This window comes from Chlamydomonas reinhardtii, chromosome 17, assembly GCF_000002595.2.
Source record: "Chlamydomonas reinhardtii strain CC-503 cw92 mt+ chromosome 17, whole genome shotgun sequence".
In the NCBI taxonomy this organism is placed as follows: Eukaryota; Viridiplantae; Chlorophyta; class Chlorophyceae; order Chlamydomonadales; family Chlamydomonadaceae; genus Chlamydomonas; species Chlamydomonas reinhardtii.
The window spans coordinates 1,057,547-1,071,506 of record NC_057020.1 but is presented as its reverse complement, the minus strand read 5'-3'; the positions used below and the strand labels follow the sequence as shown (position 1 = coordinate 1,071,506).

The following is a 13,960-nucleotide window of genomic DNA, read 5'->3' as shown; positions in this document are numbered from 1 at the left end:
AGGCCTGACCGCCGAGGGGGGCAGAGGCAAAACACAGTTCGGTAGTCGCTGCGGCATGCGGGCATACCTCCTGCGCATCAGCTGCCTTACGGCTCGACACGCGCGTGGCTGTGCCCTTCTCTGCCATCACTGCCGCTGGCTCATCCCTTGCGCCGGGCAGCTGCCAGTCTGCCAGCCTGCCTAGGAGCGGGCAGCTATAGTGGGAACGAGGGGTCTTCAGCCGGACAGTGCTGCAAACCCGTGGCGCACCCAAGCCGCCCACATACTTGCGACGGTGCGCCCCCATGATGCGGCCCCAAACCCCAAGTACAGGCTGCTGTGGCAGGCTAAGGCGTTGTGACACCCCTCGCGTAGCCATGCCTGCTGGTCACCCTCTCAAAGGCTAGTCGCAAGCTCCACGGAACCCAGGAACCAAGGTAGGAACGCGTCGTCGGGCCAGTCGAGCGCATCCCCTGTTGCAGTGAACACTGCGTGGCCCCCCATACCTGCGTTGCACCCGTCAATCTGGAAGACCTACACCCGCCTGGCCGGTGCCGTGTGGTATGGTACTAGGCACTTCACCACTCCGACGGCGTACCTAACTCTGCTGGGTTTGCCAAACGCCGTTGTACTCCTCTGCGCCGCACCCTCACATCTCAGCTGACTACTCAACATAGAATGCGCGGTCAACCCCCGTTTCCCTTGCACCTCCAGTTCAATGCACTGCTAAGCCTAGGTATCCTGCCGTCTATGTAACACTGCAAAGTCCTAATCGAATATCAACGCCTCGCGCAGAAAGCTGGTTCGTTAGGCTGCACTCGTTGTCCCCATCTTGACATGTCAGCGTCACCCTGTGCGTGCGCACCGTCGACACCAGCCACCTGCCTCCGCCTATCTAGTGTCCTGCCCGCTCATTCCGTTTCGTTGCCCAGCGCTATGCTCCACCACCCGCTAAGCTCCCCACCACACATGCTTCCTTCCCTTGCCCCTTGCAGCTCACCCAAGCACCACCCCGTCATCAGTCTCCGTATGCAGGTGCGCTCCCCAGGAACGGCATGAGCCGAACCGCCTTGTTGCGCCGCCGCAGACTGCTGCCCAACGTGTCCACCACCTTTTTCAGCGATGCCGCAACCAGCGTTGGCGGCGGGAACAGCGTGCGCGGCATCACCATCGCCGCCGTTGCAGCCGCCACCGCCGCCGCCGCACTGCCGGCGCCGCCACTGCCGATGCCGGACCCGCCGCCGCTGGACGCAGCCGCGGCTGACGCGGCTGCGGCGGCCGCCGCCAGGTCTGCCTGGAAGGCCTCCGTACTGCAGTACGTCATGGCGGCGGCCATGGTGTCCAGCGCCGCCGCCGCCAGCGGCCCGCCGCTGAGCGCCACCACCGGCGCCAGCACCGCGCCGTCAGCCACCAGCGCCGCCGCCGCCGGGCCCAGCCGCAGCCCCTCCACACGGAACAAGCAGCGCAGCAGCAGCAGCCCGGTCCGCACCTGCCGCGGCGCTGGCGGCAGGCCGCCGCCAGCCGTCGCGGCAGACGACGCCGCCATCACCGCCGCCGCCGTGGTCGCGCCGCCAGCCATGCCAGCCGCGTAGCCGTACCCGAAGCCGCCCATGCTGCCGCCGGCCCCCACCGCACCGCCCAGCCCGCCAGCGGACGCCGACGCGGACGGCGCGGGCGCGCCAATGCCGCCCAGAAGCAGGTCAGTGACGTGGTGCAGGAACCAGCGCGCGTAGCGCGGGAACAAGCAGCTCGCCAGCTGGCCCAACAGCGCCGTCGTCACCGACTCCACCTGGTCGGGATCGTGACACACCGACGGCGAGGCAAGAGCCTGCAGGTGGGAGCTGATGTCGGGCATGCCCAGCGCCGCCGCCGTACGGCCCAGCGTTGCCACCGCCTGCGCGATGGCGGAATCCAATTCCTCCGGATCCACCGACAGCTCGCCGCCGGATCCAAATCCAAGTCCAAACGCAGAAGCCAGCCCGCCGGCGCCCGCCGCGCCGCCGGCCGCACCGCCTCCACCGCCAGGCCGGGAGCCGCTCGCGCGCACGGCGCCGCCTCCACCGCTGGTGTGCATGCCCACGGACGAAGCCGCCATGCTGCCACCTCCACCTCCTCCGCCAGCGCCTCCGCCGCTGCCGGACGGCGCCAGCCCTGCCGCCAACGTGGCGACGTCCTCGCCGCCGGCGGGTCCGCCGCCGTGCAGCGCCAGCACCAGCGGCAGGAGCCCCATCAGCGACACGAACAGCTGGCTGCGGCAGCTGCCCAGCAGCGTTTGGAATGAGTCAAGCTTCAGCGCGCGGTGCTTGCGCAGCGAGTCGGTGTGAGGCACCACGCCACCAGAGGCGACGGTGGCGCCGCCGCGGCCCGCTCCGCGGCCGTCGCCGGCGGCTTCGCCGCCGGCGGCAGTGTCGTAGGTGCCCTGGTCAGGGCCGTCAACGTCGCGCTGGGAGGCGGAGGAGGCGAGCATGGCGGAGGCGGCGTGGTGGAGTGGGTGGTGGTGGCCGGGACCGGCGCGCGCGAGCAGCATCTGTGCCTGGTGGGCCAGGGCGTCTCCCAGCGCCGCCAGCAGCTGCAGGCTTGGCACCACCGTCAGCGGGTGCGTCAGGCCGCGGAGCAGCAGCTGCAGCGCCGCGCGGGGTGGAGGAGGAGCGCGAAGGACACAGGCGAGGGCAACGGAGGGAGGTGATGGGCGGTGGAATCAGTGGTAGGATCCGCGGTGGCGGTGCGCACAGACGGGCCAGCAGGCCAGCTACACTCCCGGCACACAGCGCAGGACGCGCCCGTTGCTACCAGGCCCCAGCTTCTCCCACCTGCCCTGCAGCTGAGCACCCGCACCCACCTGCTGCACCGCCAGGCTGCCGTAGGGCGACGCCCCCTCCCGCACATTGAGCAGGTGGTGGCCCAACACCCAGGGGTCTGCAGGCGGCAGGTGGGACACAGCGTACCGGTACCACACCGGGGTGTATTCGTCAGGACCACGCACACTTCGCGAGGTGAGGACCGTCAGGCCCTTAAGGTAGGCCAGGCCGCCAGACCCTGAACACAGGCATTGCGGACTCACGGGCCAGCCTGGCAGCACGACCAACCCGCCCGGTCACCTTGGCCCAGCCCCTTCCTCCTCTCCCCCATCCCGTCCTCCCCGCACGCGCGCTCACCCGCGTCGTCCGCTCCGCCGTCCTGCAGCGCCGCCGCGTGGCTCGCCGCCAGCAGCTGGCCCGCGCTGAGCCCCGGCGCCGCCGCCAGCAGCACCGCCTGCACCTTGGCCGCCGACAGCCTCAACTGCGGCTGCTGCTGCTGCGCGTGCCCCATCCCGTGCCAGCCGCCACCGGCGCCGCCGTACGTTATCGCGTAGCCGTTGGCGTGCGGGTGCAGCCCCGAGCTGGCAGTGGCGGGGCCCAGGCAGGTGCTGAGCAGCCCCAGGGCGGCACGATACACGGCCACGTGCGGCGAGTGCAGCAGCGCCAGTGCTGACCACCACAGCTGCGGGTACAGCACCAGCCGCCCAGGCGGCAGCGCCGCCACCAGCACGCGCGTGGTGGAGATCACCTCCACCGCCACCTCGCACCCGGCCAAGCTGCCTCCACCACCGGCACCTCCACCGCCTGCCCCTCCGGACAGCAGGTACCCGGGTCCGGCCGGCACGGCGGCGACGCCGCCGCCAGGGCCGGCGGCGCCGCCTCCGGCGCCGCCTCCGGCGGCGAAGCAGGCCTCCAGGCTGAGCACCAGCGCCGCCGCCAGGTCTGCCTTGAGCGGCGGCCGCAGCGCGCGCAGCACCTGCCAGGAGCGGCATGCGGCGTGCCTGCTGCGCGCGTGCTGCGCCCAGTCCAGCGCGCGCGCGGCCCACTCCATGCCCAGGTCTTCCTCGCATGACAGCGCCTCCACCACCGACACCGTGAGCAACCCCAGCGCACCGGAGCTCGGCGTCAGCTGGCCGTCGGCGGCGCCGCCGCAGGCTGCGGCCACGGCCGCCACCGCGGCCGGCCCTGCCAACCGGAACTCCTCCCACGGCCACATCCGCCGGCCCCGAAGCGACTGCAGGTAGCGGACTAGGGAGCCGACCATGGCGAGCTGAGCCGCAGCAGCGGCGGGGCTCAGGCCGGAGCCAGGCGCGGTGCCGCCGCTGGCGCCGTGGCCGTGCCCGTGGTGGGCGTTGTGGCCGTGGCCGTGGCTGTGCGGCCCGCCCGCGCCGTTGGCTGCGGCGGCAGCCGCGTCCGCTCCACCCTCCACTCCGTACTTGGCCGATAGGCTGAGGTGTTGCAAAGCACACGGAAGGTGGTGGTGTGGTGGGGTCAATCAGGTGGGTCCTGCACTCGCGAACAGCCCTGAGCCCCGGAACAAGGATTCCGGAGGAGCCGCCGGAAGCACGCTCGGCCATCTCACCGTGCGGCCGTCGGCCCAACCAGCCTAAAAAACGCCAGCCCTGCCCCGCGGCCCCCTGCCCCGCGGGCCCCTGCCCCACACACATCTCATGTGGCACATGCCGCCGCCGCACCTGTACAGCAGGTTGATGACGAGCTGCTGCGCGTGCGCCGCCACCACCGGCTCCTCGTGGTCCCCCGCCGTGACCGCCACGTGCAGCAGCAGCGGCAGGTGCTGCGGGTCCACCTCGTGCTCCAGAACCACCTCGGCCAGGCAGCACAGCACCAGCTCGGGGCTGCGGGGGGCAGGAGAGAGGGTTACATTCATGACGAACTAAGGAGTGAAGCTGTAGGGGTGGAGGTCAGGGTGGCGGGTTGGGCGAGGCGGAGTCGGGGGCAGAGGGGAGGGCACATGTTGGGGCGAGTGGAATGTACAGACTCTGTACCGAGTGCGTGCACGTGGCATGGGTGGTTAGTGGATGGGATTGTTGCGTGCGCTGACAACGCGTACAGAGGATCGGTCAGCTGCCAGCACGCACGCACGCACCGTGTCAGCAGCGCCCTGTTGCCCGCCAGCCCGCCGCCGCCCGCCGACTGCGCCCGCGACGGGCGGGTTGGTGAGGGCCGGCCGTCGCCGCCGTGGCTGCTGCCGTCATCCGGCAGCCGGATGCGGTAATCCGACCTGCGAGACACAGTCCCATGATGTCAAGGGTAATCATATTATCTATGTGTAACCGTGCCTGCGCTTGAGGAAAGGCACAACCGCCACAAACGCAGCGGAGGCCAGTGTGCCGCCCGCACCACCACTCCCCACATCTCTTGCTCCTTTCCCTCCAAAAGCACATCCACGTTCACACACAAGCACCCGTCCACCAATGCCGCTCGGCGCCGCTCACCCTCCGCCGCGCAGCTGGCCGGCGTGGTGGTGCGTCATGGCGCTGTCTGCCACAGACGACGGCGGCCCGCCACCACCACCTCCGTTAGCATCCGACCGGCTACTGCCGCTCGCGTCCGACCGGCCGCTCATGGCCCGCATCACGCCGCCGCCGCCACCGCTCGCCAGGTCCATGCTTTTGTTGCCGCGGCTGCCGGCGCCGCCGGCGTCGTAGCCGTGCGGGTAGTGCTGCTGGTGGGAGTGGTGCGGGTGGCTGCTGCTGGCGGCTGACTGGTTGGAGGCGGAGGCCACGGACTCGTAGGAGGCCGCGAGCAGGCGCTCGTCTGCGGCGGCCCGGTGACACACAGCAGGGGTACAGGGAGGTAAGCAGGGGAGGGCAGCGCAGCCGCGTCAGGGATCACAAGCGGGGTGCGAAATGCAAACAGAGCTTGTTGCTGTGCGGACAGTGCCATTACAGCGGGCATGACCTGCGTAGCCACGTAGCCACACGGCAACGCACCTCCTGCGACCATGCAGTCCAGCGACGTCCCAAACACCAGCGGCACCGCCGCCAGCACCGCCGCCGGGCCGCCCCAGCCGCCACGCCCGGCCAGCCGGCGCTCCGCGCCGCCCGCCGCCTCCGCCCCGCCGCTGCCTCCCGGCTCCTCCTCCTGCTGCTGCTTGGCTAGCTCAATAGCCAGGTAGCCCAGGGTCTCGGCGGGCGACACGCGCGCCAGGAAGAGCACGATGCGCTTGGCGACGCCGAAGAACTCCAGCATCGCCTGCAGGTCAGTCTGTAGGGGGCCATCAAGGCGGTGGGGGAAAGGATAACGGGGACAAGACGGGGTGGGTCAGCGCGGTGGTTGGAGACGCAATGTCGAAGGAGACGGCGTTGGCTGGAGAAGCTCACCGGTAGTACCGACTGGGAGTTCCCAATGCGCCACAGCTAACCCACCCCGCCCTGCACCCACTGCCCACCCTACCTTTTCCCCCGCCCTCCGCCCACCCGCTCACCCACCCACCCGCCCACGCACAACCCCCTCCGCCGGCATTTGCCCGTCCACCCGCACACCTGCAGCGCTGTGGCCATGCCCAGGTGCAGCAGGAAGTCCAGGATGGGGTTGATGTTGCGCGTGCGCCGCGCCAGCTGCGTCCACAGCCGCTCCACCTCGAAGGGGAAGGCGCCGCCGTGCCGCAGTGTCACGTAGTACTGGCTCTTGAGCAGCCGCTCGCTCCTGCGAGTGGGCGGCGTGGGGCACAGGAGAGGAGGATGAAGACGAAGAAGGGCGGCCGCCAGCAAGCAGGCGTAAGCGCAGTCGTGCTCCAGACAGGCCTGCTCCCGCCCTCACGCACACACGCTAATACATACAGCCACACACACGCCGCCGCACACAAAGCCACACACACACACACACACACACACACACACACACACACACACACACACACACCGCCGCACACGCTGCCACACACGTTCGCCGCCACACACGCACCACCACGCCACACACGCGCCGCCACACACGCACCAGTTGCCGCGCCAGGGGAAGCTGATGACCAGGTTCTCCATCCAGGGCGCCAGGCTGGTGAGCACGGGGTGCTGGATGGCCGCCTCCTCGCACTCCAGCTGCCGCGTCATCAGCTCCTCGCACAGCGCCTCGGACAGCTCGGGGTGGTCCCTTCGGGAGGGAGCAGCAGGCAGCCGGACAGGCACAAAAGGAATGTAGGTGGAGTGAAGGAGCAGATGCAGCCTGTGGGGCAGCCTGTGTCGAATAGCCGTGGCGTGGGGAAGTTTCTTTCCCTGTGTGCTTTCCTAGCATGCGGATCGACGCACCTGGCCAGCTTGCATGATAGCAGGTACTGGAACTGCTGGTACGAGTCCTGCAGCCCGCCCACCACCACAGGCGCCTGCTCCTCGGACGCCGCGCCGCCGCCCGCCTCGCTGCCGTCCGCACCTGCAGCAGCAGCGGCAGATATAAGAGCAGCGCCTTGGCGACTCAGCAGCGCGCCAGCTTGAGGGAACGCACGCGGTCTGGATGCAGTCTTCCCTGCTTCCTTATCATATCCCCATCACATGCCCATCATCGCGTGAAATTGTAGCGTGAAGCTGGCAAGCCGCGCAGCACTTCAATGCCTTTTTTGGCTGCAAACGAAATCCAAAGCCCCGCTCACCCGAGCCCGCGCCGCCGGCGCCCAGCAGCTCCACACTGGCCGGCAGCGGCGCCGCCGCGGGCTGCTGCCACTCGCGCAGCGACAGCACGTGCAGCATGTGCAGCGCGTCCTCGCGCACCTGCGCCGGCGGAGACAGCAGGCGCGGGCCGGCAGGCCAGTGTGCACGCGTGTGTAGAGTCACGGTTTAGTGCGAGAGGGAGTACCGTGCGCGAAGCGGGTGCGCGAAAGTGTGGATACTAGCGCACACGTCAAGACGCGCCTTTGCCCACTCATAGGGGTGCCCCCGCACACACCCTTCCCACTCCCGGCCCTTGCCCGCCCCCACCTCTGCCAGGCTGTCCACCATCTTGACCAGTATGAGCGCCAGCATCACGTGCGGCGGGCAGCGCACGCCCGGGTACAGCGCATACACCTCCGTCATCACCTGCAGGTGGCCGGGGGGGGGGTTACATGCATTACGTTTACGAAGTGAAGTCGTAGCCAGGTACAAAGGTACACAGTAGTCGTGGGGGGGGGGGGGTACATGCGTGATTGGTTACGAAGTGAAGGCGTAGCCTGGAACAGTAGGGGGCGGAGGCTGGGTGCGGGCCGGCACCAGGTCACCAGTTGCAACGTACGCCGACACTTGCGCGCTGCACAATCAAACCCGCTTATCACGGGTGGGCAAAACCGGGGGTTGCCGGTGCGCACTTACGGTACTCACCGGGCCTGCCAAACCGCCCGCAGGAATCTGTAAGCCGCCCTCCCTACCTGGAAGTACCCGTTCGCAATGGCCAGGCTGGAGTCGTAGCACTTGTTGAGACAGGCGTCGAACAGCTCCGGGTTGTGTGTGAGCAGCGCGCGCAGCGCACGGCAGCCCACGTCGCGGCGGCGCGGGCCCGCCATCTGGTGCCCGCCCGACATGGTGGCGGGCGGCTCGGGCCGGCCGCCGCCTACGGCCAGCAGCTTGTCGATCCAGGTGAAGACCGAGCCCTGCGGCCAGCGCGTGTCGTTGTCGAACACCGGGCCCTGGGGGAGGGTGGGGATTACATTCATGATTAGTTAAGGAAGTGGTAGACGGTAGACCATCTTGCGGAACATGAAGCGTTACCGGGGAGGGTGGGGAGGGGGGAGTTGCATTCATAGTTATTGAAGATGTGAAGGCGTAACCAGGTAGGGGGGTCAGGAGTGGGGCATGGGTGGGGCAAGGGGGCAAGGTAGTTTGCATAATGTAGGAAAAGGAGCACTGTATCAGGGAGCAACGGGGGATAACATTCATGACTAGCTTAGGAAATGGTAGATGGGAGGCGGGGGAATGGAAACTGCATCGAGGCTGCGTCTGCCCCCCGCGGCCTCCCCCTCAACCCGCACATCCCCCCTTGCATTCGGAATGTGATCGGCTGTGTTTGGGCGCCTCATGCTTTTGTACTCGACTGCTGAAAAAAGCGCCCTTTCCCATCTCCAATGCCTCCCCATCAGCACCCTCCGCGAGCCCGTGCCCACCTCCACCAGTGCCGCCATGGCCAGTCGTGTGGAGTGGTTGATGTAGTGCGCCGCCAGGTGCAACTCCTCGCGCAGGCCCTCAGGAGGCTCCTTGTGCCTGGGTGTATGTGTGCGGTGTGGTGTGGCGGCGCGGGCAGGGTGTGGTGGTTATGGGGTTCAGTTAGGGAGGGGAAGGTGAGGAGTAGCAGTAGCGCCTGCAGCGCCGGCGCAGCCCTTCGAGCCCGCAGCCGGGATTTGCAACCGCAATACACAAGGACACACATACGTACACATGCACGCGCACACACAAAGACACAACGGTAACATCCGCATACCGTCGCGTCGCTGAATCGCACACACCGTCTTTGCGCTTTATTTTCCTTGTGCTCCTTAACACACACACACACACGCACTTGGATATGGCGGCGTTTATGCCCATGGCTACTGCGCGGCTGTAGTTGGATTCCTTGGACTGCCGGATGGCAGCGGCGGCGTCCGCGCCCTGGGGCAGCGCCGCGACCAGCCCCTGCGTTCCGGTTGCATGGAGTGTTTCTTAAAGGCTTTATCAATTACCCGAGAAGCCTTTTGCAGGGATAACGGCGCCGAGCCATGGCAGCCATAGACGATGAGGCCGCTTGACAAGTCACTCCAACATTTCGCCCCCGTGCCATCGAGCCCACCGCGACCATCAACCACATCACTCCCAAACTTTCTCTCTCTCACACACACACGTACGCACCTTGATGTCCTTGAGCAGGATGTACGCCTCCTCCGTCCACACCAGCAGCATCTCCCACAGCATCTTGCGCAGCGTCGTGGTGGCCGGCGCCGTGTCGCCGGCGGCGCGGCCCTGGGAGTCGCGCGCAAGCGCCGACGGCCCGCCGGCCCCGGGCGCGCCCGCGACGGTGATGGTCTGGCTGAGCAGCGGCCGCAGCGGCACCGCGACGTGGCGGATTGCTGCCGTCAGCGCGTAGGCCACCTGTGGGCGTGAGTCACATGAAATTGGAAGTATGGAAATTGCTGCCTTGCTGGTGCTGTGGATGGTCGTGAAGAGTACAAGAAATACTTTGGCGAAGCACGCCGCTGCAAACCTCACAGCTGTGCAAATACGTGCATGCGTAACAATGATCAGATAGGCTTCCGCTGGGCTGCGAAGACTCGGTGCATGCCAGTCTCATTCATTCCTCCTCCATGTTGCCCTCCCACCTGCGCCGACTCCCAGAAGGCGTCGCTGCTGATGGCGTGCGGCCGCAGGTGCGTGTAGGTGTCGCGCAGGAACTCCACCAGCCGGGAGCGCAGCAGCGGGTGCGCCGCCAGCACCTCGGCAGGAACGCGCTCCGACAGCACCCTGTGTGCCGAATGGGAGGTTACATTCATGATTAGTTAAGGAAGTGGGAGGTGGTGCATGCGTGGTTGGGCGCGGTGCTCGGGCTAGCGGGCTGGCTGCGCGTGGTTGCGGCAACCTGCATAAGGCCCGGCACATAGTTGACACCGCCGCAAGCACCGAGCACCGAGCCACCGCCTGTTGGCACTGGCTTTATCCCAGTCATCCTCCTGACCCATGGACCCCCCCTCCTCTCCTCGCTCTATTGCATTGGGTTTGGTTTAGTTTGGGCTGGTATCTACAACCCCCACCCGCCCACCTGAACACGTGCGACACGGTGCGCCGCAGCTCGTCCGCGCGCCCCTTGGCCTTGCTGCTCTTGCTGCCGCCGCCGCCCGCCGCCCGGCCCGAGGCCATGAACTCGTCGCAGTAGGGCGCCAGCTCCTCCAGCAACACGCCGTACAGGTCGGGCGACACGTGGCCCAGCGCCATGGTGCTGGAGGCGGGGAGAGGGAGAGTTCCAAGTGCCATGCATGATTATGACGAGATGATGTTGAAAGGTTGTTGCAGCAGGGAGGTTGGGCGGGGGGAGATGCGGCGGGCGGGGAGGCAAGGTTATGTTCACAGGTGCAATAGGGATGTGAATTGGGGACAATGGAATCGGTTGGGTAATGGAAACAATGTCACGGGCTTTGGGTGAACTGCAGCAGCGGCTGTTTACAAGTAGGGACTGTCTGTAAGTTAATCAGCGCCCCGCCCTGCGCTCCTGAACACACACACACACACACACACACACACACACACACACACACACACACACACACACACACACACACACACACACACACACACACACGCGCGCGCGCGCGCGCGCACACTCGTGCACGCACCTGCACAGCTGCATGGTGGGCGGCACGGGGCCGCCGCCAATGCTGGCGCTGGAGCCCGTCACGATGGCCAGGTGCATGCGCACCACGTCGCGCATGGTGATGGGCGGCCGCGGTTTGCCTGAAAGGGCGCGGTGTGGATAGGCGGCAGCGGGTGTGGCAGCAGCCGAGCACGCAGCGTCAGGGTGCGAAGCGCCAAGCGCAGTGGTTGGACGAGGAAAGGCAGCGGTCATAGAATGGACCGGGAATGCTAGCACAGACACGACAATGCCAACCACATTACGTTAGCTGACGTGGAATGTAAATGGAACAAGCACGATGGCGGCGCCGCTCACCCAGTCGCTCCAGGGTCTTATCCCTCAGCGCTTGCGGCACCACACACGCCGCGGCGCTCACGTTGCGCCAGGCATCCCGCTTGACCGTGTCTGCAAGGGGGGTTTGCAAGGATGGTTGGGAAAGCGGTACAGGATGCAAGGGGGGTGGGGGGTGCGAGGTCAGCAGTAGGAACAAGGGCTGTAGGGAGGAGGCGGACACACACGCGTGCGAGCAAGAGCAGTCGCAATCCGTACGCAACAAACCCCGCACCCCACCGCCCCTTCCATACCCGCTGCCAACAATCCGCGCACCCACCGACCCCGCCCCACGCACTTTCAATTTCTTACTGGGCATGGTGCAATTACCCACCCACCCCCCTCCCGCCCGCCCAACCACTTACCGACGTAGTCTGGCAGCAGCACCAGCTTGCCGTCCACGCGGCCCAGCATGCGCGTCAGCCGCACCACCAGCTCGCAGCCCGCCACGCCCGCCGCCGCCGGCGTGAGCCGCACCGCCAGCGCCATCAGCTCCAGCAGGCTGCGCGCCAGCCGCACCCGCGGCAGGTCGTCGCCGGCGCGCGCGGGAGCCACCAGCACGTCCTGCGGCGGCGCGGTGGTGGCAGCGGTGGCGGTGTGGCGGTTCTCTAGTCATAACAGAACGAAAGCCGGAAGATGCATACCGTATGTGCATAAGCGCAAGGAGGAGGCGGCGGTGGGATCGAACAGGGACACCGTCGTGCGCAGCTCTACTCCCCGTCCCCGTCCCCGTCCCCGTCCCCGTCCCCGTCCCCGTCCCCGTCCCCGTCCCCGTCCCCGTCCCCGTCCCCGTCCCCGTCCCCGTCCCCGTCCCCGCCCCCGCCCCCGTCCCCGTCCCCGTCCCCGTCCTCGTCCCCTCCCCGCCGCCCCGCCCCCACCTCGAAGGCCACGTGCCCCGGCACCTCCTTGTACAGGCGCCACAGGTCCGACCAGTCGCCGAAGTCCCAGTACGTCGCCCGCAGCAGCGCCGGCCCGCTCTCCTCAATCAACTCAATCACATAGGTCGGCGGCGGGCCGGAGTCCCCGCCGCCGCCGCTACCGCCACCGCCGTCGACTGCATCCGACAGCATGCCTGTTGAGCCGCGCACACACGAAGGCACGCACGTTAATCAAGGTCAGAGCAAATCAAAATGTTGCCCTGAGAGCAGATTGGAGGCATTATCTAAGTGACGCCGTGCCGCCCTCCCCAACTGACCAACAATCCCCCGTAAACCAGCACCGCCCATCGCTGCCGCGCACCTCTCCCGTTCGCCGCAACAGCGCCGGGCGTGCCGCCCTCCAGAATGTCCAGGCTCTCACGGCTGGCGCTGCGGCCGTGCCCGTGCGCCGTGGCCACGCGCGCCGCCGCCGGCCCCGTCGCCGCGCCGCCCGCCGAGTTCGACAGGCCGCCGTTGCTGAGGTTGCGTGCCGAGGCGGTGAGGCTGCCGCCGCCGCTGGTGGCGCCGGGCCCGCCCTTGATCAGCGCGAGCGCCAGTGGCGGCGGCGCCTCGTAGGGCGCGGCGGCCAGCACGGCCTGGTGCAGCGTGCGCACCAGCGCCAGCGACTGCGGCGGCACAGGCAGGAAAGCACGTGGGGGGACGGGGGACGGGGGAGTCGATGAGCGTTGGGGAGTAGGCTTGGGGGCTTGGGGCATAGCGGCTAAGGGTCGGGGTCATCGAAGCGGCGGGAGTAGCTAGCAACCTTCCCCAGCGCCACGCCTTCCCTCTCCCTGCCCAGCTCCGCCCCCCGCTTCTTGTTGCAAGGGTAAAAGACAGGACCCCCCCCCCCGCTCCCCCGCCACCACCGCCCCGCCACGCACCTGCAGCGCCTCCCGCCTGACGGCCTCGTCGTGGCTGGCCAGGCACACCAGCCCGCAGCCCTCCAGCCGCGCCACGTCCAGCGACAGCGCCTCGCCGCCCGCGGCGCTCAGCTCGGGTGCGTCGCCCGCCGCGCGCTCCGCCAGCAGGCCGCCCCACAGCTCCATCAGCTGCCGCAGCAGCGCCTGGGAGTCGCGCGTGATCTGCGAGTGGGGAAGGAAGGGAGAGCGGAATGAGCGGGGGGAGGGGGTTGATTGATTGGTTGGAGCGGCGGTCAGCGCGTCAACAACGCGTTTGGGGAAGGGAGGGACCAGGGAAAAGAGCGGGGGGAGGAGAGGTCAAAGGATTGACGCGGCACCCGTACTCACTCCTTATCATGGCGCTGAGGAAGAGGCATGCACCCGCCCGCCCGCCCCCACGCGCTCACGCCCGCACGCACCTGCACGGCGTCGTCTGGCAGGCTGCAGGTGAACGCGGCGAAGGTGCAGCACAGCCCGTTGCGCAGGTGCGGGCTGCCGCGCATGAGGCCGGCCAGCGCGTCCACCGCCGCCGCCCGCATGGACCCCTCCACGTGCGCCGTGTAGCTGCAGGCGAGGGGGTAGGGGGATGACGAGCTAGTCCACACGTCCAAGCGCCGCCCCCAGACAGTGCCGCAGCCCACCCCTCCCTTCTTCCCTCCCTTCTCCCCTCCCTTCTCCCTCCCCTCTCTTCTCCCCTCCTTTCGCCCCTCCCCTCCCCTCCCCTCCCCTCCCCTCCTCTCCC

The 13,960-nt window shown here is 67.9% G+C and overlaps 1 protein-coding gene across 1 annotated transcript in view; it reads right to left on the bottom strand.

The window, feature by feature from the left end:
* Window positions 1-259: 259 nt before the first annotated feature.
* Window positions 260-13,960, bottom strand: part of CHLRE_17g703750v5 (uncharacterized protein) — a 19,112-nt gene continuing 5,411 nt past the window's right edge. Inside the window, exons 13-37 of the mRNA XM_043071960.1 lie at window positions 13,638-13,782; window positions 13,201-13,401; window positions 12,642-12,945; window positions 12,281-12,474; window positions 11,768-11,966; window positions 11,388-11,477; window positions 11,056-11,173; window positions 10,485-10,661; window positions 10,048-10,189; window positions 9,581-9,820; window positions 9,255-9,367; window positions 8,863-8,959; window positions 8,131-8,388; window positions 7,706-7,804; window positions 7,381-7,498; window positions 7,043-7,163; window positions 6,738-6,887; window positions 6,284-6,446; window positions 5,732-6,005; window positions 5,234-5,555; window positions 4,885-5,019; window positions 4,472-4,633; window positions 3,135-4,225; window positions 2,819-2,895; window positions 260-2,599 (exon numbers count right to left, since the gene is read on the bottom strand). Coding sequence (XP_042914419.1) covers window positions 998-2,599; window positions 2,819-2,895; window positions 3,135-4,225; window positions 4,472-4,633; window positions 4,885-5,019; window positions 5,234-5,555; window positions 5,732-6,005; window positions 6,284-6,446; window positions 6,738-6,887; window positions 7,043-7,163; window positions 7,381-7,498; window positions 7,706-7,804; window positions 8,131-8,388; window positions 8,863-8,959; window positions 9,255-9,367; window positions 9,581-9,820; window positions 10,048-10,189; window positions 10,485-10,661; window positions 11,056-11,173; window positions 11,388-11,477; window positions 11,768-11,966; window positions 12,281-12,474; window positions 12,642-12,945; window positions 13,201-13,401; window positions 13,638-13,782 — 6,592 coding nt within the window. The 3' untranslated portion in view covers window positions 260-997. The remainder of the gene's footprint in view (window positions 2,600-2,818; window positions 2,896-3,134; window positions 4,226-4,471; window positions 4,634-4,884; window positions 5,020-5,233; window positions 5,556-5,731; window positions 6,006-6,283; window positions 6,447-6,737; window positions 6,888-7,042; window positions 7,164-7,380; window positions 7,499-7,705; window positions 7,805-8,130; window positions 8,389-8,862; window positions 8,960-9,254; window positions 9,368-9,580; window positions 9,821-10,047; window positions 10,190-10,484; window positions 10,662-11,055; window positions 11,174-11,387; window positions 11,478-11,767; window positions 11,967-12,280; window positions 12,475-12,641; window positions 12,946-13,200; window positions 13,402-13,637; window positions 13,783-13,960) is intronic.